This window comes from Monomorium pharaonis, chromosome 2, assembly GCF_013373865.1.
Source record: "Monomorium pharaonis isolate MP-MQ-018 chromosome 2, ASM1337386v2, whole genome shotgun sequence".
Lineage (NCBI taxonomy): Eukaryota > Metazoa > Arthropoda > Insecta > Hymenoptera > Formicidae > Monomorium > Monomorium pharaonis.
Genome location: NC_050468.1, coordinates 8561828 through 8586283, shown reverse-complemented (window position 1 = coordinate 8586283; position 24456 = coordinate 8561828). Strand labels below are relative to the sequence as shown.

Sequence of the window (24456 nt, the reverse complement as noted above, 5' to 3'; positions counted from 1 at the left end):
ACAGATAGTTAAACCCTTAACGAGTTGAAATTTATACAAATCACTTCAGACGAACATTCAGTCACACAGTTTTTCTACGAATGTAAATCTAAAAACATTTGAGCGATGAGTTCTGCACTCGGTTGCATTATCTCGTGTCTTTATCTCAACCGTCAATTATCGCATTATTATCTCTCCATTGATGCGCCCGTAATTCATTTTTAATTTCTAATTTTCTCCATTGTCTATCGGGACTTATCTGTTGATTCTCAGTCGCCTGACCTTAGCCAATTCCGGTTAATTAGCCGAGCGCACTCGCGTAATCACGCGGTACGAATGGCGCGAGTTGATCTTCCGCGTTCGGCGTTAGGAATTAGCACGCGGTCCATGGAGAAATCTTCGGTAACAGTTCGTTGTACGCTAGTTACGTTGTTCTTGGGAAGATTCTCAGAGGTTCTCCACAGACAAAGGGGGCATCATACGCGCGTACCGTTCGCCGGAAGTCGGGTAAGGGGGCCTTACTCGCGATAGCCGTTTAGATACACACCGCATTTCTCCACAAGAATCGGCACGACCGCAGGTGAGAACAAATCGAGGGCAATCCAACATCTTACCCTTCGGTCTTTGCCATTTCAGCCAGTGCCTTTATAGCTAATTCTCCATACTGCCGTTGGCTCGCGTGACGTCATACGCACGCACAGCATGCAAGCACGCACGCATGATGCATGGTATACAGGCTCGATCGATCGAAGAGAAAAACTCTAAAAGCGGCCCATTATGCCGATTGATCAGAATATCCGATCGTGAGTTAATGTCAATTAATCTTTTTTTCCTTAAACTTTTGCAGTCAATTGTCCTACAGCATTTTAATTATCGCGTGGCACAAGAGCTTGCGGACTCACTGTGAATTAATTCTTTTTCCTTTGACAGAGAAAGTGTGATTATAGTCTTGTACTTGGATCATTGCTTTGTCACGACAATTCAATTAAAACGCGGAGAATTCCGTCTAATGAATTGATAAACTAAAATAATTATGATAAACTTCTGTATTTGATAGATAAGCTTTGAAAGGTCGAAGAAATTTTGTTTTTTGCTTATTGCCTACTTTCTTACTCCATATCAAATAATTAGTAATCAAGAATGTAATTAAAGTTCTGAGAAAGTAAAATTGTTTTAATAAAAACCTTTAACTTTATCCGTGAATAATTCTCAATTTTCCGACTGTAATCTGAGAAACGTTAATTAAAAGCGCCAATTTAGTTTAATTTGAATTAATATAATTTAATTAACTACATCTCTAACGCAATATACACACACATATATGTTTGATTAAGACCTCAAGATATAAGATCGAGGGTTCTAAAATGCTTGATCCATGCGAACAACAATAGCGGTCACGTTCGGGATTATTGCCACTAAAGGAACCGCCCGTAAAAGACTGCCCTCCATCAAAGATTCAATGTCTCCTAAGTGCCGGGCACAAGGCCGTAGTTAGGAGAGAATCCAATATCAGTGCAGGTACAATCGTTCGGGATACTATCACGTCCTATTACCATCCCCGGAAGGCGCGAATCGATCGGTATTTTTATTCGCGAGCTTACGCCCCAACGCACCGCGTTACGCGCGTTCTCGTGACGCCGTTCCTCTATTAGCACGCTTTATTTCTTCCGCAAAACATCGCCACGACTCCGTTGTGCCTCGAGCTTTTTTTATAATCCAGAGCTTTATGACGCAATACACGGCTGCGCGTACGCGTACGTATGCACATGTGTACGTGTGTGCTTGTCGATACGTGTGTGATGTCACATACCGTCGACCACCCTACGGAAGATGTCGATGTAACTACCAGGTCTTTCTCGCAAAAGAGAAATACGCAATCATTTGGATTACTTCCAGGAGAGAAGACTAACAAAGACTGCAGCATATACAGTTGCTGTCGTATGAAGAAAATTACATTGTGCTGCACATTTCCCAAGTTTTTCGATAAATCTGTTCGATAATTCTGTATTTCTGCTCTTTACATCAAATATTGTCACTTTGTTCCCATTAGCTTTTGTGCAAACAACCCAGAATCGTATTTATTGTTAAATACGCAAAAACTTTTATTGCATATTTTCATTACTTTTTTATTTACATTTTTAGGACGCAAATAAAAAATACTTTCGATTATATCGATTTGTAAATTAAGTCTTGTATAAAGTCAATCTCTCCTCTCCTGGCCCATTTTCTTTTTTAAACAATATACACGATCATGCATTAAAAAAAACAGATCAATTTACAAATTATTCACAGGAGAATTGAATAACTCATCTCTGGTAAAACATTGATTACGATGAACGAATTGTTATCTTTTGAGCAATAATTATAAATGATTCATGAATGAGAGAGAGAGAGAGAGAGAGAGAGAGAGAGAGAAACTGAACGAGTCGTATTTTGCCAACGGTACATTCACAATTGCATATATCTCGTTTATTTGCTTATTATACATTCATACATAAAAATACATTTGCGCGTTTACTGTCGTTAAAGAATCGCATATTTCTATATCTGCACCGACAATATTTAAAGTAAATAACTGTATTAATATTCGGAACATGGAGTTTTCTATGAACGCTCATGTTTTTTTGTTCCTTTCTCACCAAAAATCGTAGTCGTGCGTTAAAAACTGGACTTTAGTTTCAAGTACGATTAACCTGAATTATTAACGGTGGAGCATTTTACATTCCAGCGTTGAAAAAGACAAAGTTACGTCAGCAAATTTTTTTACTGATTCAAAATGCATATATACCTTTCAGTCGAAGATTCCGAGATTCTATTATATTTGTTCAATAAAAACAAATTATGATTCATATAGTATTTATACTGAGATAAAGTTGGGGTGGTAAAACACTTGATTGTTGACATATGTTATCAAATCAATTAAGGCTTGTAAGACGTTATATTATATAATAAGTTATACAAATCGCAATTTAAGTTTGAATAAAGCTTGAGTTAAAAAATATTATTATTAAACTAATAATTAATATTCTTATACAATACAAAAAGTTAATCATATTTTCATAATGTTCATTTTTATTGAAAAATATTCCTGTCTGTCTGTCTGTCTGTCTATTTGTTTGTCTGTCTCTTTCTCTCTCTCTCTCTCTCTCTCTCTCTCTCTCTCTCTCTCTCTCTCTCTCTCTCTCTTAATAATGTTTTATATTTATATAATATGTAAAAAATATAAAAATAAATTATTTTTAATAATTCTGTATAAGAGCAAATACAATATAAATAACTTTATACAATAGCGACGTAGCCTTATTTAAATTGCTATAAAATAGATGTTATATTTATTTTATTAAAAAAATTATCTTTTAACAAAACTTTAAATATACAATTTTAACGAAAATCCTCAACGTAAAAATATTTTATTGACTCATTATTTTCTAAAAGTATTGTTATGATAAGTTTAATGTACTTCTTTTGATAGCTTAATATTTTTTGTCTTTTTACTTTTTTCAAAAAATATTGATTAAATCTCTATATATAGTGTTTTTAAACATTAATAAATTATAGAACAATCAATAATATACAATTTGTGGTCAATAACAATAATTTCTAACCAGGGTATAAAAATCACTTTACGTGATCGCGTTTACTCGACAAAATTGGGGTGATTATTCTTGGATTAACGACCTAATACTGTGCCTTAATTCTTCCCGAACAGAAAAATCACGGTCGTTTTTATAAGAGGATCTCTTTTGCGTTTTCCGATGTGATCGGCAGTCGAGAATCTCGAGGAAGTAAATCTCGTCGACGAGACCGCGCACGAACTCCCGTACGTGTGCACGTAGGTACGCGAGCGTAGTTATGTATCCGCAAACGTGATTATGCACGGAGCTTACCTGTCCGCGTGCATTTATTTTCCGCGGCAGTAGCTCGTTTCATCACGCTTGCTTTCTTTCGAGCGCAACGCCGAGCGTTACCGCGGTGATGTTGCAGCAGCCAGCCAGCAGTTTAGTTCAGTGACACCTACTCCGCAGCGCGTTATTACGCGCACGCAAACGAACGCATACGTCGCGTCGCGTCGCGCTCGCCACGCGGCCGTGCACGCACTTTGCGTATCATCATCGTGCTTTTGCCGTGTTGCCTGCGAACTCGCCGTCGACACGGATGCTCCGCCTGGCGTGGACGCGGCCGAGAAAGCCGCACGGAAAATCCCTCGTCTGCGGGCTCCAATATCGTCCGTTTGTTTTTGCTCTGTTTACCTAGGTGCATGCAGGGCGCCTCTCAGCCTGCGCTCGGATGCGCGCGAGCTAAGAAAAGAAGCTCGCCGGCAGATTAATTTGCTTTAACGCGTCAATTATCCTTGCGAGGGCAATTTGAAGAAATTCCAATGTAGGAAATTAGAGTATAAAAATGAAAAAATGAGAATTGCTTAGAGAAACAGAGCGTAGTGCCATTTATGTCTGAATTAAGAAAATAGGATTAATCCTTTCAATTTAAAAAAACGGGAATATTTCGAGTCCGATTTCTGTGCAAGTTTTTACCCAATCGTCGATTGGGTTAAATTGTTAATTAAATTATATTACATTTTATTTTTAAATATTTACAAGTTTTTATTCTATAAACTTCAAAGTATGTTTATGAACATATTTTTTAGAATTATTTTAAATAGACGAAACAATGGACTGAAAATATCCTTATTTGTAAAAGTTGCTCTGATAATCTACTTTAATATGTTGCATTCCTAATTAAAAGAAACATTTTAAGAAAAAATTATAGTACGAAGAATAAACTAAAAGCGAATGGAATTTACATGATTGCTGAGAAGCATATAAACGATTAATAATAAAGATATTATAATATTCTTTATATTATAATAATTCATACAAAATCTACTATCAATTAGTTTTTAATTTATATTAATTAATTAATTGAGAATCATTGTTGGGAGAATAAGCAACTTATCCATGATAGGATGTTCAGTGAATTTCTCTTGAATGATGTCATCTGCAGAAAGAGAGATAACTATTTTAAAGTGATAATCCCTGTCTCTCTTCCGATTGCAGATAGAACGCGAATTGATCTTGTCGTCGGGGGACAAGAATTCCAAGATCCCCATTCTTCACGAGTACAAACAGAGGACTGCCGGAAGAGTCGCCATCGCGCCGGATGCACCGATCAAGCAACAGGCCTGGGTTCAGGAGGTAAGTGCGATCTTCCTCGATAACTCACGGAGTGGATAAACCGCACTGACTTCTTCGCGTCTTTTCTTTCGGACAATAGCTGCTAGCGCAACGAGATAGTTGGGTCATTATCTTTGTTGTTAGAGTGCATTGTCTTCCTGCCCCATATATGTGATTCTCTTATTATTTAATGTTTAAGGCGGGATACACGTTTCTTGACAGTAAGGGCAAGTTTGGTAATCTAATGGATCGTTACGTTCACCGAGTTGACGAAGTTGACGCTTTCTGACGGTAGCCGAAATGACGAAGTTTTCGTCCCACTTTGAGGACGGCTCTATTGTTCGACGATCATTACGAAAGCCTTCGATTAATCGGGCGTCACGTGTATGTAACATTACGTACACGTGTCGCTTACGCAAGCGTCAGTAGGCGTCGGACACGCGTGTTAGGCGATTCCTTTTATCATTTCAATTTTATATATCGATATCTTGAGGAATGGGTATAGAAATTGATGCCGGATTGAAAAACAATAGAGATGTATTCTGTGTGTATTTTAGATTCTTAATAATCTGTGTTGATATTTAATTCTTCTATTATTTTATTTTATTTTCTTGTTTTTTTTTTAATTTAATGTATTATTTGACCCATGTTATGTTATTTATTTCCTTTTTTTTTATATTTTTGTTATTTATCATGTCACATTTTTTTTGATAAAAGAAATTAAGATGTTTTTAAAAATCATCTTTTATTTTTTACAGTAAGTTACATTTTTCTATGTTAACGTCATCGTAACATAACAGCAAATTAATTTATTTAATTGGCTCAAAAGTCGCATTTTTTAATTTATTTCCTTCAAATTAGGATTCGTTACTAGTTAGGAACGAAATGTCTTCGTGATCGTACTGCCGGAGTAAATTACATCCTGCACGATCATCATCGAGTGAGATTTGCGTTAACGACATACTGTGAGAAAGAGAGACGCCGTGACTGTGTGACATGACATTCCCGTGTACGTTACAAAAACAAGGCGGCCTTAACAGTTACGCCCATAATACACTATAAGTACGCTGCGAATCGGCCTCTTCTGTTTACGAGATTGCACGCAGGGTAAACTGTGCAGTTATCGGTCCTCGGGTAGTTGGCCGCGGCCCCATTGATCCTAGAACGGTGTTCGGTTTATGGGATGCTTCGGGCGATCAGTTCTGAAACAACGATGATGCAGCTCGCGTGCCAACGACGCAATAAATACTGGTACTTTCCCTGGATATTGCGTTTATTTTGTGAGTGACAATAGTCAACGTCATTGTTGAACTGTCTTTTATTCTTGAAAAGTATCGCAAACGAAAACCGTATAGTTATAGTGACAATATGTCTTTTATTATAAAAGACAATTCTTTGCTTCAGATATCGGTTCTTTAAATTTATTTATTTTTGAAAATCTCAATTTTGCTTTTTACTTTAATAATATTACAGAAACTTTTTAAATTAGCATTCCATTGTCTAATGAAGTTATATTATTGAACGAATTTTTACCGAAACGATCAACAAATTTAGTTTTTTTACAATATAATTTGTTTTGTCTTTTTTTTAAGTCTATCCTTTATTTTCTCTAAAAAAATATGATTACTATGTCTAAATATTATACGTCACGTTATAAATTTTCGATATAGAGACGAAATATATTCGTATGCAATATATTCGAGAATAGGTTCTCTGATTTGCGTGGAAAAATAATTTATTTTTCAATAGTTCTTCTTTTTTGGGGGGGGGGAAACTAGTTTTTTTTTTCAAGTAAAAAATCTGGTAAATTCAAGAAAAATATAAACCAGATATATATTGTTAAAAATCTATGAAATATTCTAGCTGCATGAAATATCAAAATAATCGAAAATTGAATCACAACAATCAGTAATTTTGATTGATATAACTAGAATGCATTTTGAATGTACTTTTGTATTTTTTGTACAATCAAAACATTTTTCTCGTTGTTAAACGGCAAATTTCCTCGTTACGTTTACGTCTCTTAGATCCATTTGCATCAATTTAACTTAACTTTCAACTCAGTTTCAACTTAATCTAAGAACTGGAAAAGGATAGGAAATAAGTTGAATCGACTTAAAGTTAAAGCTACGTTGGTGCAAGCGGCCTTTACAGGACGTTCTTCGTAAATCTCTTTATTAAGTAACTTCTTCTTCATTCTTGAAATGTCGTCATGGAGAATGCCGCTGTTGAATTTGATGAAGGTGTGAAAGGAATATTTGACTCGCCGTAGATCACGATACAAATATCACGCGAAGTGATCGCCTTTCCGCGATTCGCACGCAGTTCCCGACGTGCTCGATACGCTCCGGCGTGCGGAATGGCCAACTTTCGTTGCCTTTCGAATTACTTAAACCTACTTTACATAATACACATCATCGTGCGAGGGACGACACTCAATCAGCGCCGAGCGTGTTCGCGGCGCGCCGGCCAGGGGGCCACGTAGCTCGTAAACCTATTTCTAGCGCTCTCGGAAACCCCGGGTGTTGCTAACTTCAAGGATTCCGCATAAGTAAATTTTTCCCTACTTTTGTGGAAGCCACGTGCAGCGGCTTTCAGCCTTGTTTTCTCTTTTTAACGTCACGTACGGCCGTCTCCGCTTCGGAGCTACAGTTTCGCCGTGAAAGTTCGCTCCCTCGATGTGGAAATGCTACGAAAAGTTCGATCGAAAAAGAGCGCGTGGCGTACGTAGGTGGAAAATGCAGAATGCCACATTATTTTCCGTTTTCTCCTCCGATTTTTTTCCTGTTTTCCTGTTTTCTGAAATCACTTTTCTGAAAACCTACATTTCTACGCATATTTTTGCATCGCAATTTCTCTCTGCAAAATTGGGAGAGAGAAACTTTCAGATTTCCAAGTACTGTTTTAATAATAGAGAAGGCGATAAAGTCCATATTTGATCCAGTTTTGATATAAGATGCTTTTGTTTCGTTTTTTTTTTTTCTTCATATTTATATGATACATGGATGAATACTCGATCAAGTCCCGAACGTTTACTTTTCTTTATTCTCTTCAGTTTGGACGAGGAGGCGCCTTCTTTTACATAAAAGGGCTTCGAACGTGTCATCGGGGAGCCGTGATTTTTCGTGAGGCGTAACGCGCCGGACACGAAAAACTCGGCTTTTATCTCTCGTACGGCCTGTAATCCCGGCACGGTATCAGCGTGGCCATAAGTCAGAGAGCCTTTTCCGTATGCGCGATGCGTGTATCCGCGGGGCCCTACGCGCGGCCGTTGTTATTCCAGGCGCATTTCTCCTCCCGAGAACCGTAGGATTCAGTGCGTTAACTTTGAAATCCCCTCCCTTCGTGCGAACGAGGCAACGCACGCCGGTCAACCGTGGCCGTTAGCCGGCGCGCGTTTCCACCTTCGAAGGGAATCGTATTCGATCCCATGGAAGGTCGATAATGTATTATTTTATTTTACGACCGCCGCGCCGCCGTCATTATATCGAATCGTATCATATCTCACACAGCGTCGCTGTATTCATAATCCCTCGTGTTGCGACACGGGCAGTTTATCAGATTAATTCAACGGTGCTTGCTTTAGAGAGACAGAGCGACAGAGAGCGTCACAATATGATGGGAAATTTATAATGTACAGTTTATGGTAGCTAATTAGGATCGTTGATTTTCTAATACCCACACATAAATATGACTCTTTTTGATCTCTCGTACTGTTAATATACAGATTATTATTTCCAAAAAATTCAAGCTAGATTAACATTTTATACTTTTTTTACCGTTTTGATAAATTAAAGTTCTTTTCCTGCTAACGTTTTTGTTAATTTTATTTTTAATCACTGATAAAATATTAGAATTAATATTACTTGTATTTGTGTGTGAAACAATTGTTTTTAAAATAAATAATAAACAAATGTCGCTGTTGTAGAAATATTAATAATACTTTGTGTGTATTCTTCAGTTTTCCCTTTAGTTTACTTTAATCAACAGCAGATCTTTCTAGAACTTTCGTCTGAATGATTCTTTTGCTGCAAGAGCGTGCGGTTTACCGAAACGTTACTCGTTTGGTGGCGTTCTCTTTGCGAGGGAAGATAAATTCCGTAAATTGCGTTCCGACGACATCGTTTGAACTATGAATCCCTTCTACGGCCGCAACGTAACGGTTGACTTCTTGCTTGTCTGTGAAATTATATACTCGGGATAGTTTGACTTTGCATAATTTCGCGGCAGCTGGTTCCGAACTATGGATCGTTAAAATCGCCATGGCTTATTTAACCAAAGTCGCCGCTTTTATTAAACGATTCTCAGCGACGAAGCATGTTTTTAGGCACAAACTTTAGATGAGTTCCACTCGCTGGAAGTTAGACGACTTTAGGGCACTACTTGTGTCGTAAGTCATGCAGACTTCGTGCATGAAATGCTTCTCGAAGGGAATCATTTCTGACGAACCGTACACAAAATTAAAGTGTCACGTCTTGACTGGCGCTTCTTACTACTTCTCTTGGTGAAACACAGAAAGAAAATAGAGGCAATGTTTTTCAATTTATTCATGATAACGATTTAAGATAGATTGTCGTTTCTTAAGAATTTTGTAACATAAAATGAATAATTATTGTTTTTCTAATAAATTTATAACTATTATTGTGTTTATAATTAAAAGATATTCTAAAAACAATTATTTGAATCGACATCAAGTATAAAAAAAATTATAAATTTATTATATCTAAAAGAATGCATGTAAAGTTGATTGCTCGCATCTCTCGAAACTTATTGTTATCGCTTTTCCGCGTTACCGATTGATTCTCTCGCTGCGTTTACTTCGTGTTGCAAGAGTAGCTGTCATTGCGGTTGAATTTTGACAGCTGTTAAATTTATATAAATAGTTATTTATACAATTATTGTTGCAATATTTTTAAAAAGTAAAAAATAAAAAGTTAAGGAGCGCACGCAAAACGTGCGTCTATGGTGTCTAGTAATAATAAAATTAACAGTTATTTTTTATTGTTTAAAAAAATTTAAAAAAATTTGTTAAAATATTAACGAAAATAATATAAATTTAAATAGAATAAAAATGTAAACATATAGTTATACTGGACTCACTAAATTTAAAAATACAAATTGATAAGTAATATGAATCATCGCGGGGATCATGCGCAAATAAAATTATATGTTTAATATAACATATCAATTTTTGATTTTGCTTTAGAAATCAAATTAACGCATAAATGACACCATACGTGTTTTGACTTACTTTTACTTGTTTTCTAACTGTCTGACCGTTAATGTTGTTCTTTTACTTTGACTTTTAAGTCTTTTAAGACTTAAGCGAGTTGCGCGCGCTATTTAACATTTTATTTTTTACTTTTTAAATAAATTGCATCCATAATTGTATAGATAACTATTTATACAAATTTGATAGCTGTCAAAATTCAATCGCAATGATAGTTACTTTCGGAACACGAAATAAGCGAGAAAATCGATCAGCATCGTTGAAAACTATCAACAATAAAATCACGACATTTACAGGCTTTTTAAAGAGAGGATCATCTTTAATTTTTTGTTAAAATTTTATTCAGTTATTTATTATTGATGTATTTATTCTTTCATTAATTCTTATTAATTTTACTTTTTGACTTTGGCAACTGTTGTTTGTTCTTGTGAAAAGGTTAGGCGTAACTATGGCACCAATTGGATTTCTATTCAGTGCTAACTTGGATGGGTGAATTGAAATTGTTGCCTTTGCACAATGTGATTTGAACTCATATCATGGAACGTTGCTGGTTCGTACTCCGTTCTTGTTCAACAAATTCATTCGTATTACAATGTCAAATCAAGTTTATAGCTGCTGTCCGATAATTTATTTATATCAATATATCGCTGAAAACGACTTTAAAGTTGAAATGCATACAGTGTCATTTTTTATACGTTAAACGTTAATTTGATATCTAAAAAAGAATTAAAATTTGGTATATTATATTGAATATATAATTTCATTTGCACATTTGATTCCCGCGCTGATTCACATTATCCTTGTACTTATCAATTTATATAAAATAAAAACTTTAACAAAAAAGAGTATAAATTTAAAGAATAAATATCTGTTAGTACGGATTTATTTTTAACATGGCGTGATTTTTTAGTATGGTCTCACGTGAACCATGAAGCTTACTGTCGCTTTTGCCTATTATGAAAACTTAATGTATTTTCCCTATTGCTTTTTGACGCGCAAACTACGCAAACAGCTTTCCCCTAACACAAATTAATGTATACCCGTGCGTGGCGAATAATTTAATATATCAGTTCTCTAACAACAGGGCAGCGAACTTATTCAATTTTAATTAGATTTTATCTCTCCTTTCGTATTTAGGTGTTTTTTTTATCGAAAGTTAAGTTTTGTCGATATACGTAAGTTAGCGAGCGCCAACGCTACCGTTATCGTTTCTGCTGCCGATGTGTAATTACGCGCTCCTTGTTTGACGGCTTAATTGGACGCATCTAACGAAACCGCCGTTGCAGAGTTAGCGGATTTACATAGGACGTTACACGTCCCGTAATTTACACATTTAAAGAATATTTTATTAATTACGTGTGCCGATCATTAACGACGCGTGCTCACCAGGCGAATGCGCTTCATTTTTTTTCCAGGGAACTCAAATGCAGGAAGTAAGACAGGACGGCCAAGCGAGGAACTATCAGTCACAGGACGCCTACTCGTAATTACTTTATACTTCATGTTCACGCGAATTACGATCCTTCTGTAAAGATATGAGAAAGAGAGGGGGGGGGGGGCATATGTTTGATATGATATCTCAGATATTAATTTTTTTTAAGTTTATCTCTCGCGTTTACTTTGTCAGTATAATCGATATTAAGTAAAATAAAGTGAATTGCTTCTCGATTAATAACGACAATACTAATGAGTAACACTATTCTCAGCGCGTATCATAATAACGCGATATTACTCTCGAGAGATTTAACTTCTTATTGTGCTGTATTCAGATCTAGCGGAGCGGTACCGAGGACGACGAAGATTGACGAGGAAAAGACAAAATCACTCTCCAGGACTTATCACACGATTAAGGACATGATCTCGAGCCGTTTCGGACCAAGTCGCAAGGACGTCGAGCCGGAACCGGAAGCCAGTCTGAACAACGTTACGGAGGAGTTGCGAAAGTCGAGCAGGAGCATCGACGATGACGAGGCCAGGAAGAAGGAAGGGATTTACGGAAAACCCCGCACGCAGGAGCCGTCGGTTAATGTGCAACAATATTCGAAGAATGCTTACGGTAAGTTAAACGCGACCGAGCTAGATGCTGGTGAATGCAATTAGGTGCGCTAAGACGCGATGCTCAGCGAGGTGCCGTTAATTAGCTCATAAATGTTGATGAATTAATTTGAAGAAAAGAGCCTGTTAAGCGGAACACTAAATGGCGTAGTTGCATGTTTTATAAATATGAAGCGGCGTGTGCAAGCGTGCATATCCCGCATGCATAGCAATAGTCTCCTTTCTGCTTCTTAAAGATGTATAAACTTTATATTTATAAAAAATTAATGGCTGACATTAGATTGTTTTGAAAAGTATTTTCTATTGCTTATTGATGAACTTGATATGGAATACAAAATAGTATTAATTAACTGTCATGTAACCGAGAGCTGAAATAATTGCAATAAATTCGTAAAAATGTCAAACTGTATTAAATATTGTTATTTATAACAGTTGATGTAATTTAAAAAATACTAAAATAAACTGCAAATTTTATTCATGATTTATAAATGCAGACGATATCCAACATGACATTATCTGGCGCAGCTGATAATATATGTAAACTTATTGGATTATATATCTCTGATTTTTATTTAATGAGCGAACTCACTCGTCGTTTACTCACAACTTGTCACTTGCAACATGCACGCGATGCGAAACTTTCTTCTTTTTTGCGCGTCGTGTTATTCGCACTCGCTTGTTGTGCAAACCTGTAAATTCACGGCGTACGACGAGAATCTCACACGCGCAATATCGTCATTATTTCGCGATCTACTATACGCTTTAATACATAAGTAACATTTCTACCTGTAATTGTTCATTCAAATCGAGATTAACGCTTGATAGACGAATGTCAAATTTCTATGTGAATAATTCAACTCTTTTCAACTATCGAATAAAATCGGGTAAACTCGGGTATGATAGCCATAGTTTTTTTATAATGCAAAAAACATACTTTTGTGAACAAAAAACATATTTATCCAAAAAAGTCATAGGCCATCCTATCCAAACTGTGGGAGAAAGATAGTTATAGTATTTATTTAAAAAATAAAAAAGGAAGTAAAAGATATAATTGCACATTACAATTTACATACCTTCGTTGTGTGTCTAATGTTAATTGTGATAACTCAACTGTAATTTATTCAACAGTGTGGCAATTTTTAATGAATACATGAAAAACTTTGCAGGCAGTCTATAGTAAAAATAAGATCCACAATATTTATTTTGAATAGTATATGCACATAAACTGTTAAAGTAAATATTGATTATCTTTGAAAATAATTATAAAAACACATTATTTAACAATTATTGGAAAAATTATAGCTGTTGGTCATCTTATTCATATGCCCATTATATCCTAATTTATCCTACAAAAATAATTTCATAGTATTTTATAAGAAAAAAAGGAAACAAATACATTGATAAGATAAAAAGTTATGTTTGTCAAATTGTCAAATATTTAAAAAATATGTAGATGTATGTTGAAGAAGATTGGTGAAATCGATATTTCACATAGCTCTTTTGACTATTTGTTTTTATGAAAAGTTTTTAATATCTTTTAATGTCTCAAATTTTGTAGACTATATTTCGTTTAGACTGTATTCTTATACCTGTTAATGTTTAAGTTTATAATATGTAATTTCTATGCCCTTTTAATGTTTTAACTCTTTTAATTTCTATGACTGTAATAATGATTTGTTCACGAAACGTGTATTTCAATGTATGCAGTTGGCACATAAATGGCGGAGAAACTTTCCTTTTAATTAACTTTAGTAGTGCACATTGCATATTCATACATTTTAGCATTTCTGATGACGTTTAGAACAAGCATGTACGTTTATGATGCAATGTTCTTCAGTGGGTATAGAAGTACGTACTTCAGAAGTCGATTTACGTCTTTACATGATACATTTTTGATACGTAATTTCAACCAGAAATATAATAAGATATATGTATAAAGAGATTAATAGAAAGGTAATATACTTAAAGAAAAGATATGGATTTTCTTTTACTGTATCCTACAAGTATATGATCTGTGTTGGAATTAATCTTTCTTGTGTAACAAGTAGAAATAATATAAAATATTTTCTTTTTTATTGTTCAGGTCAGTATGGACACTCGTATGGCTATCAAAGCAACCAACAAAATGTGCCTTTACCAGGCCAACTGCAACCGACGGCGACCATTCAGCCGAATTTGCCAGGGCAGAGTGCTCAGCTACATGTGACCCACCACACACCGCCAGGAGGAATTCAAACAGTTCATCAAACTCAAGTTCCTGCTTTCGGCCAAACCGCGACAGGTGCGCAGCAGGTGCAAAATGTTACGAGGGAGTACATGGTTCAGCCACCGGGCGGTATGACCGGACAACAAATACATCAGGGAATCCATCAGAATCCCACGCAGGCACAGGTACAGCTCATAGTATGAGAAATGCTCGACATAAACTGTCGATATCTAACTTCGACAGAAATCACTGTTGGATAAATTACGCAAAAATTTGACGTTAGCAATTCTCGCGTTTATGCCTTTTAAAGATCCTTCAAAATCAGACTGATCAATTTATCAATTTGGTTTCCGAAAGCTTTACATTTTATGAAGAAGTGCGTAACAATGTAAAGAAGCTTTTGAAATTATATAAATACAATAAGTTAGAAAGATATAGATTTCTTTTTTATTTTGTTTTTTAATGAATATAAAATTAATATAATGATACCATAAAATAAAATATTATATTTATTAATTTCAATTTGTTGGCTTATCGAAAACATTTTAACAATGTTTTCTTTTTTATGATGTAACTCTCTTCTTCAAAATTGCAATATTATTTGCGAGATATTTTTTTCTTATATATTTAAGTAAAATAAAATAAGAAATAGTTCTCTTTTCTTTTTCGTTCTCTTAAAGTTTTAGAAAATTAAAATTTATTTTACTTAAACTTTTTTTTAAAGATAAATTCAAAATTGTGTTTTTTGATAAAGAAAGATAGATGTATTATATGTTTAAATAAAATATTACATATTTCGCGGTGTTGGTGCATAATATCGGGATTCTTACGAGGGTGCGGATATTCATTGCGTGCAGGAAACGAAGACTCACCGGCGAATAAAAAAATAAGTGTCTCATAACTTGTCACCTGTCTCTTTATAGTATCTTCTTCATATAAATCTGAATAAAGTAACGTCATCCAACCAATCATGTCTCATACAAAAGCGACTAAGCGACTGCATACTGAACATTAAACAGCATAATGTGATATATTCGAATGATAACATGATATTGCGTAGCGTGACGCGGCTCGCAGGAATGTTCCATCTGTAATGTAAATGATTGATACTTGCCTAGCTGCGCGCCAACATTTTAGTTAGTTAAATAACGGTTCGGTTAATGATAGTGAACGTGTGTAACACGGTGCTACGGAGCGTCAAATCACCAGCGAACAGTGCGCAGTATATTATTCGTAATGATGCGTCTCAACAACTTTCTATGCTGTTGCGTACGCGCGCGATGGGAAAGCTTCGTAAAGAAGTCTGTAAAATTTACATAACCACGTTGAAAATTGTACGGGATTACTCTTTTTAATAACGCGATCCATGCAATGACGATGCTCGTTGTCGGTGCACTATCGTCGTGTGGTTAGATTAAGAAACAGGAAAAGTGCAAAAGAGAATTTCAACATGAAAAATAACCATGTATAAAATTCACAATTTTTCTCGTATATAAAAATGTTATTTACGATAATTATTAAAATAATTGTTAAAATTATGTATATACAACAATAATTAATTTTAAAAGAATATTTGTTTAAGCATTATCAATTAGCTACGAAAAGGAGACAAATTATTTATTTAATATTAACGTATTATTGATATCCTGTTTGAACAATTTAGTAATAGGAATAATGTACTATAAGTTACCAATATTTCTGATTTAATATAAAAGAAAGAAGACCGTTATTGAATTCTGAGAAGATTTATGTTGTGTCGATACGTCGATATGTCGATGTCTAAAGGAGATCTAATTAAAGCAAAAGTCTGACTGAAATAGATTTCTAATACTTTAGCAGTCGTACAAAAAGCAGATAGGTATTCTCGAACTTAACGGTAGCTTATTGTTAACGAGCCGGTTGATTGGTTTAGGGGCAAGGCACGCAAATACAAAAACCGCACGGTCTGTCCGTCCAACAGCATCAAGTGGGCAATGCGATGCCGCCGACGAGTCTAAGCTTCCAGAGCACTCAGCAGTTGCTTCATCAGAATCAGAACCATCATCAGAGTCCGCGGTTCGCGCAGCAGCACGCCCAGAACATGCATCAGCGTCAACAATTGATCCAGCAGATGCAGCAGCAGCAAATGGCCGGTCAGCAGGGCTCGCAGACCGCAAATGCACGAAACATGCCGCAGTCGTATTTCCCCAACAGTGTATCTTATCAGCAGTATCAGCAGGCGCGACAGGCCATGTCGAGGTCACAAATCGATCTTCCGAGCACGTCAAGACAAACTCAGGAGCTCCGGGTATCGGGTCAAGAGGGGATCTACTATCATTACGCTCAGGGAAGACCTCGTTACGGCGTTCCTCAAGTGTACATGAAGACTGAAAGCAATCAGGAAACAGAGTTTCAGAGGCAAAACTCCGCGAAAGGTATCGAAAAGGCAGCATCGCAGCCGCAGCTTTGCTACGAAGACGAGCGCAACGCTGAGATTTCGAAGAATCCCGCAGAGAATATGAAGAACTTAACAATAGATCCGTTGGATAAGGAGAGGTAAGAAAATTGAATTGTCGTAATTATAAGATTTCAATGGATTTAATTACTAATAATACAATTAATAATATAACTTTTTACATAGCATATGTAAAAGAAAATTAAAGTAAGATGAAATAATAAGACACGTAACACATATTTTTTTTTAAGGCTTGGGTCTTATTTGTACTCTGCATTTAGATATGAGATCACGGTGGAAGATCGAAGTCAATGTGAACTCGGTAGAAACGGATTACAAAGAAACGAGGAATATCGTCCGGAAACTAGCTTTGGCATTCGAAGAGACGAGACGCGGACCTCAAAGAGGGAACAGGAGCAGGGGTCGTCAGGGCAAGAGGGAGGTCAGGATTTGGCAGAGGTAAACTCCGTGCAGAAGAGGATCGAAGAGTTGCAGAAAAGAGCGGAGCAGGAAGGCCATTTCAACTCCAAGCCACCAAAGGACGACGCGGACGGCTTAAGGGTCGGCCTGGCCACAAAAATGATCGGCGAGACTTCAAAAAGACTCGATGGTGGAAATGGTGGACAATATACTAGCGGAAAGGAGCCCGCCGTTGTGAAATCAGATAGGAAAGACGATCTGGAGCAGGGTATCGGCCGACTGAAGATCCAAAATCAAGGCTCAGGCTCGGATTACGACAAGGCTGGCCAAAGTTCTTCGAATGTCGATTCCGGAAGGGGCTCCGCAGTCTATTCGAGCGGAAGACGTCCGCCGCCCGATGATCAAACTTTGGCGCAAGGTAAACACGACTTTCCGATTTTACCTTGAACTTTTTATCTGTAGTTGTCTTATACTACAAATACATGCTTTTGAACAAGTTTTTGTAGCGTCAGCTGTTCCCTATAAAATAGCAAATCGATTTTTATATATTTAGTCTTAGATTTTTTTCTTAATATAGTAAGAATAAAAGTCATAATAAAAAAAATTTGATGTTATTTTAATTTTGTTAAAAAAATTAGTTACCAATTGACAAATAATGATTTTTTTTTTTTGCAAAATATCCTTTAATTTTTCTTATTTGTTGAGAAATTTATTAATATTTGTTTATTGTTTAGAGTTAAAAAAATGTCAATTAAAAAAGTAATTACATGGTTTACAGAAAATAAAAAAATTATTATAATATACTATTTTCTTATTATTATTATATACTATTATTATATAATATTTTATTAAAGAGATGTGAAAATAATGTGTGTTATTGTATTTAAAAAAAAAATTTATAATAAATTACTTTGCTCATTTATTTAATATTATAAAGATATGATGATAAATTATTTACATTAATAACGTTGGAAAAAAAAGATAATATTTATGTTTGTTGGATTTTTTATCTTTTTAATATTCGAACGATTATTTAGTCTTTTTTCTTTTTCTTTTGAAAAGTTTGTAAGTATCGATTACTCTGTCAGAGTTTACGATTTCTATCTCCCTGTTTCTCTTTCATAGTACAAGATTCTGAATGGGTGGACATAGTGGAGTCGGAGTTGAGAAGTATTTTGGAGCCTAGGGACGTTCCCGCGATGGCACACTCGACTCTGTCCGAAAGTGTATCTTCAGTAACACCGCCTCTGCCACCACTGTCACCCCATGACAGCCCACGTACGCCGAGAAATCGATACTCAACGAGGTAACCCAACTTCAAACAGGTTCCTCTTCTTCATGCAACCGGTGTTACTTCCGGTCACTGCCTCGAGTCACTTCCGATTCTGTTGCCTTCCTCGCGTATCGAAATTCCAATATCGATGTCTGGTCGAAAAGTGGCCTTTGCGATGTTAAAAATAAACGCCTTTCTCCGTTGCAACTTTTAAATTGTTAGTCATACGATATTCTGATGCATCAATCTTTAATTATTTCATCATTCTTAAAAAAATACTCTTGTGTATTGTTAATAAATTACTTTTATAAAACAATTTTTGGTTGCAAAATGAATTTAAGATCAATGTTTCTATTTCTACTCATTTAAGACAAATGATATGAAAAAAGAGAAGTTTAAATTATTTTTTTATTATAATGGACAAAAAATTGATTATTTATCATGTTATGAATTATCTACATATTAAATATAAAAATATTATTTTAAAGACCTTTGTTATGAAATAATTATTAATTAAACGCAGTGCGTTATATAAAATGTATGTATTTCTCTACTCCGCAGAAATTACAATGCTCTTACAGTATTAATGAAAATGTCTTCGATTTAGTTTACCATATGGATCAAAACCAAATTACAGCGATTATGGCAAGGCTATGGAAAAGAGAGGTTTCTCAAGCGGCACAAAACATCGTGGCGCTTCGACTTCCAAAAAGGAAGCTGCGAAAAAGTTTTCTCATCGTGAGTATTTTTTTATATATATACATAATATCATTTTTTAAATATAACAAATTTTTATTTTAAATTTTATTATCTCCCTATTAGAAATAATGAAATAATGCTTTGACATTTGTAACTTTCACATAGATGAAAATGATAATTATACAGAAATTATAATTAATTATTGTGAATATTGAATTTTTTATAATTAATTTTTACAATTTTAAAATAATTAATAGTTAACTTTATTAAGTATCAATTTCTTTAATTTAATAGTTTTGCATTAACACATTTTTAGTTTTCGGAGTAGAAGCTGCTGATTTAACGTCTACCACTACAGGACTTGATTTAGATTCCATGTTAGATAGAAGTGATTCCGATCTCAGTACTACCGATGCAAGGACAATTAGAAAACAATTGGAAGGCTTAGAAAATATGTACAGCGAAGTAAGCACAATATTATTTATTATTTATTTTTAAACAATAACATTTTACACATACACACTATATATATATTTAAGAATATAAAAATATTAATTTAAAAAGTAATATTTAAGTTTTTAAAAATATTATTTTTTTTTGTAGAAAGTACGTTATGCAAAAATATCTACTTTTTTATTGTTATTCTCTCTTTTCTTCCGAGAAAATAAGGTAGTACATACAAAATAAAAAAATGCATTTCTTTCTGCATTTTTTGAAATTAAAAATACAATCCTAAATTTGTCTAAAAAAATAAAGTAATAAAAAATTTTCTTTCTTACTTTATTTATTAATTGAACTACAAAAATTGAACTACTGATGAGATCCTACGCACTTAACATTTATCTTACATGCAAATTAAAAAATAATAGACATCGTTTTTTCTAACCGTGGAGAAATAGCAATATATGCTAAAGGTAACGGGGACGTTGTACGCTAAAAAGTACTCAGGGTGGCACTAGCGTAATTGAATTTATTTCAATTTGCATGCGAAAAATTGTCGCAGGTACTTAAATTACTTGGCGGGAGTGTAAAAAAGAGGCGGAAGGCAAGAGGACTCACTAGTTATGGTTCGGTTTCATCATTACCGACATCCTCTGTATCATCGAGGCCTGTGACAAGGCATCATGACAAACGTAGATCTCACGTGATTGATGATAGGATGAAGAAAGCCAAAGACATTAAGGTGAGTGAAATACATTTATATAATATATTGTACACATATCTAATCTTTAACATTTAATTTAATAATTTAATAAGTTTTATTAAAATTTACTTTTTTACATAATGCGCTACTCGAACATTCGCTTGAGAGATTCCAAATTTGAAATGTACTATTTTTGTCAATGTTGTTATGTCTTGTATTATGATTAAAGAAAATTATTAACCTTTAAAATAGTAATTTTGATAGAATCAGTGAAATGCATTAATTTTTCTATATGATCTTCTATTCAAACTTGCAGAGAAATTTAAAATTTAAATCGCACAATTTTTGTTTAAATATCGTTAAATATTTTCTAACAAAAAAGAATATAGTCTTCATAAAATAGTTTTTATTATAAATTCACTATAAACTTATATTTTTATTGTTTAGAGCATCAATAAGCGTTTTCAGCGATTGGAATCGCATGTAGTGACATTGGCAAGATCAGTGGCTCATTTGAGTTCGGAGATGAGAACCCAGCATCTGATGATTCAGGTGAGCAAACCTGTTAACAACAGTTACGATACGAAAAAAAAAACTCGAATTTCCAAGATTCTACTACTATCAGGTTTTCGCAGGAAATGGAGAGCATAAAGTGCGAGATTGCGACTCTCAGAACACAAACGAACATGGCGATGGTGAGGTCGCAGTCACAGCCCCTGATCAAGGATTCGGAACTGCCGGCGCTCTCGAATCCTTCGAGAGTGAAGAAACTGACCAAGTTCTTCGGCACGGAGCCACCTCTCATCAGACTGTTCCTGAGGGAACTTGGGTATGAGGTATGTGCTGTTGCTGTTTGTTACGCCATGCGTGGTTTTATGGAAATAAACAACGAACAGATTCCTTCATCAATCTGAAAGCAATTCTTCTCACACAGAAATATCGACGTATTTTTTTGAATTATAAATGTTTTAGTTAAAAGCACTTCGAACACTATCCTTTGATCGAAACTTCTATCTTTAATACGATAATTAAAATTCTAGAAATACGCGGCCGCTTTTGAGAAAGAGAAAGTCGGGATGGTGGAGTTGCCTTATCTGAGCGAGGAGAGACTTCAAAAGATGGGGGTTCCCCTGGGCCCGAGGCTAAGGATCCTACAGGAAGCAAGGATCTCGGTGTGCAAGGATCCGATTTACGTAGTATAAGTTCTTTAGACAGCGCGCAGAAACGTTTCGCGACGCAGCAAAGAGACTTTGCGAAAAAAAATGCAGACAAAGAGGAAAATGAAGAGCGAAGATCTAGCGGGGAATATTCGTTTTTGTGCCGTCGACCGATGGACGCGTTAGGACGTTCCTCGAGGCGTTTCTCGTAAACGAATTCTCGAGCTTGAAAACGGTCCGTTTGAGCGACGGCTCTTTTCCCCCGTTTCAATCGATAGCTGTCTGAAAGCCACGTTTGCTGAAATTGTTTTGGGTCTTTGGGGTGACAGATTTGTTTTCTCGCGAGCATTTGTTTCATCGCTACACATTACTAGGAGAAAATGAGATCTAGTAATATGTAGTCAATTCATAAAGCGATGAATTAAGCAATTTAAAAACATTTTTGTCCAGTTATAAATTAAACATTTGAAGAATTAATTTAAATGCATATTTGTATATTCAAATAAATAAACACTAGATATAAAAAACTATAAGCGCAAAAAATTAAAATATTTAAAAGAATATTTTTTTAAATAACGCATAGTTTAGTGTTATATCATAAATGTCATTTCTAAACTTTTATAATTGATAATAATTTTTGTGCATAACGTACATATTTTTTTTAACAAATTTTCTAAAAATGCGCTATTGATTACTTCCACTAATTTCGAGCATATTTGTTTCGGATACGTTGTTTCGGATAATATGACCCAGATATCGTAATCATTCCTGGAATATTTCGCATTTCCTCATTATCGCAAATCGATAATGCGTTTCTTCGAATATTGCGAAATAATTGGTTATGATGGGAGTTATGCTTGAGATTAAAATAGATACTTAAAAAAGCATTGACATTATGAACTTTAAGTTATAAACTTAATGTTTATAAATTGTTCTGTTGCAATGTCAAAAATATATTAATGAGCAAGAAGAAATAAAAAAGCTCAATTATATAATATATAATTTATAAATAAAGTAAATTGGAAAGTCAACAATTTACTGACGGGACCAATCAAAATGTAAATACGTTAAACTACTGATACTATCAGTAGTGCTAGGAAACCGAGCTATCGTTCTTATGTTACACAAGAAGAGGAGAGTAGAAATGTAAAGACGATCCGCAAGGATCTTGACCTCCCCCCCTCTCTCTCTCTCTCTCTCTCTCTCTCTCTCTCTCTCTCTCTCTCATATTGTTCGTTAAATAATGAGATTACTATGTAGATTTAGTTTATACGTGCGGGTTGAAAGCCGATGTTATGGCTCTACCATGTGCGGTTATAAAATTTGTGGCGCTTATAAAATCAACGATTAAACTCGAGAATAGCCGCGTACATTGGGAACAACGAATCTCACACAAGTATGTTTGCCAAAGAGACGTGCGGACATCGTCCAAGTGGTATGGCCGAGATTTTTTTACTATACATATTTCAATATATTTTACAAATATTTTTTCGAATATTAATTATTGCATTAAAAAAAAAATCAACTTAATTCTGTGGAAAGTAACATTACTTCCGTCAACTTTGGAATATCGCATGTAAGTAAAAGTAATTTGTAAAACATAAAAAGTGAGAAATCCGAAAATTTTTGTATTTTTATTACTGGATGTTTCGCAGATTATTTTAATAATCCTATTTTTTCTTGAGATAGATGTAGATAATTTATACGGAACAATTATATATATATATATAAAACACAAATTTTTTTTCGACATGTTATTGCTCGCTCTATATTTTTGCTATTTGAAATTTCGGTTGCATGGCAGCATGCGGCGCGTTATATCGATACCAAAGAATCGATACCTGTTCCCTTGTCGCGACGACGACAACGACAACGATAATCGCTACTTGTGATTGCGGGTCACAGGAACGAGAAGACACGCCACTTTGATACTTGAATAAAAAAACTCTGTACTCTCATTTGAGAATACTATAGATGTACACGTAGATTTGTTATTAAGCAATAATGTATGTGTTATTAATGCATTGTTTATAAAATTATATGATTATATATAATACAACTGTACTTCCAGCAAAATTTGCTCTGATTAATATATTAAGAATGGTAAACAAATTAAGTTTAGCTGGTGCTACGTGTGTTTCTATTTTTAATTCTTCCTCTCTGATGACATTAAGTATTGTACAAATAATTTATAGTTAGTTTTTTAAAAATGTTTCTACTATTATTATTTTTATTATTAATATTATTTTGACTTGGATATTTGTATTATTACTAACGTAATAATAATAATTATTATACCATATGTTTTTTTGTTAAATTTTCTATTTAATAAATGATATTATTGCAGGGAAGTAAAACTCTTTTAGGATTTACTTAATGCCGATAAAATTTCAGTGGGTGTGTGATGTTAAGCAGCTTTCAAAGCCGCTTTAATAATATAACAACTGGAAATATCAGAGTTAATAGGACGTTTGCACAGCATTGCTGCTTCACTTCACTAGAATCGATGCTTGTTAGCAGAAACATTAATAGTTTCCAAATTACAATTAAAAATCAAGATTTAATGTTTGTATATGTATACAATAAATATATATATATGTGTGTGTATATATTATATATATTGTATATATATTTTATATATTGCAACTATTACAATTCTTTGTCAGTGTAACAAATTTTTTGTGCCGG

At 34.6% G+C, this 24456-nt stretch overlaps 1 protein-coding gene across 1 annotated transcript in view; it reads left to right on the top strand.

The window, feature by feature from the left end:
* LOC105834872 overlaps positions 1-23884 on the top strand; it is a 31461-nt gene extending 7577 nt beyond the window's left edge. The window contains exons 3-15 of the mRNA XM_028190781.2: positions 5034-5171; positions 11796-11863; positions 12150-12436; positions 14519-14826; positions 16554-17176; positions 17357-17913; positions 18621-18801; positions 19376-19506; positions 19784-19932; positions 20471-20650; positions 21059-21163; positions 21247-21447; positions 21652-23884. Coding sequence (XP_028046582.1) covers positions 5034-5171; positions 11796-11863; positions 12150-12436; positions 14519-14826; positions 16554-17176; positions 17357-17913; positions 18621-18801; positions 19376-19506; positions 19784-19932; positions 20471-20650; positions 21059-21163; positions 21247-21447; positions 21652-21813 — 3090 coding nt within the window. The 3' untranslated portion in view covers positions 21814-23884. The remainder of the gene's footprint in view (positions 1-5033; positions 5172-11795; positions 11864-12149; positions 12437-14518; positions 14827-16553; positions 17177-17356; positions 17914-18620; positions 18802-19375; positions 19507-19783; positions 19933-20470; positions 20651-21058; positions 21164-21246; positions 21448-21651) is intronic.
* The last annotated feature ends 572 nt before the right edge of the window (positions 23885-24456 follow it).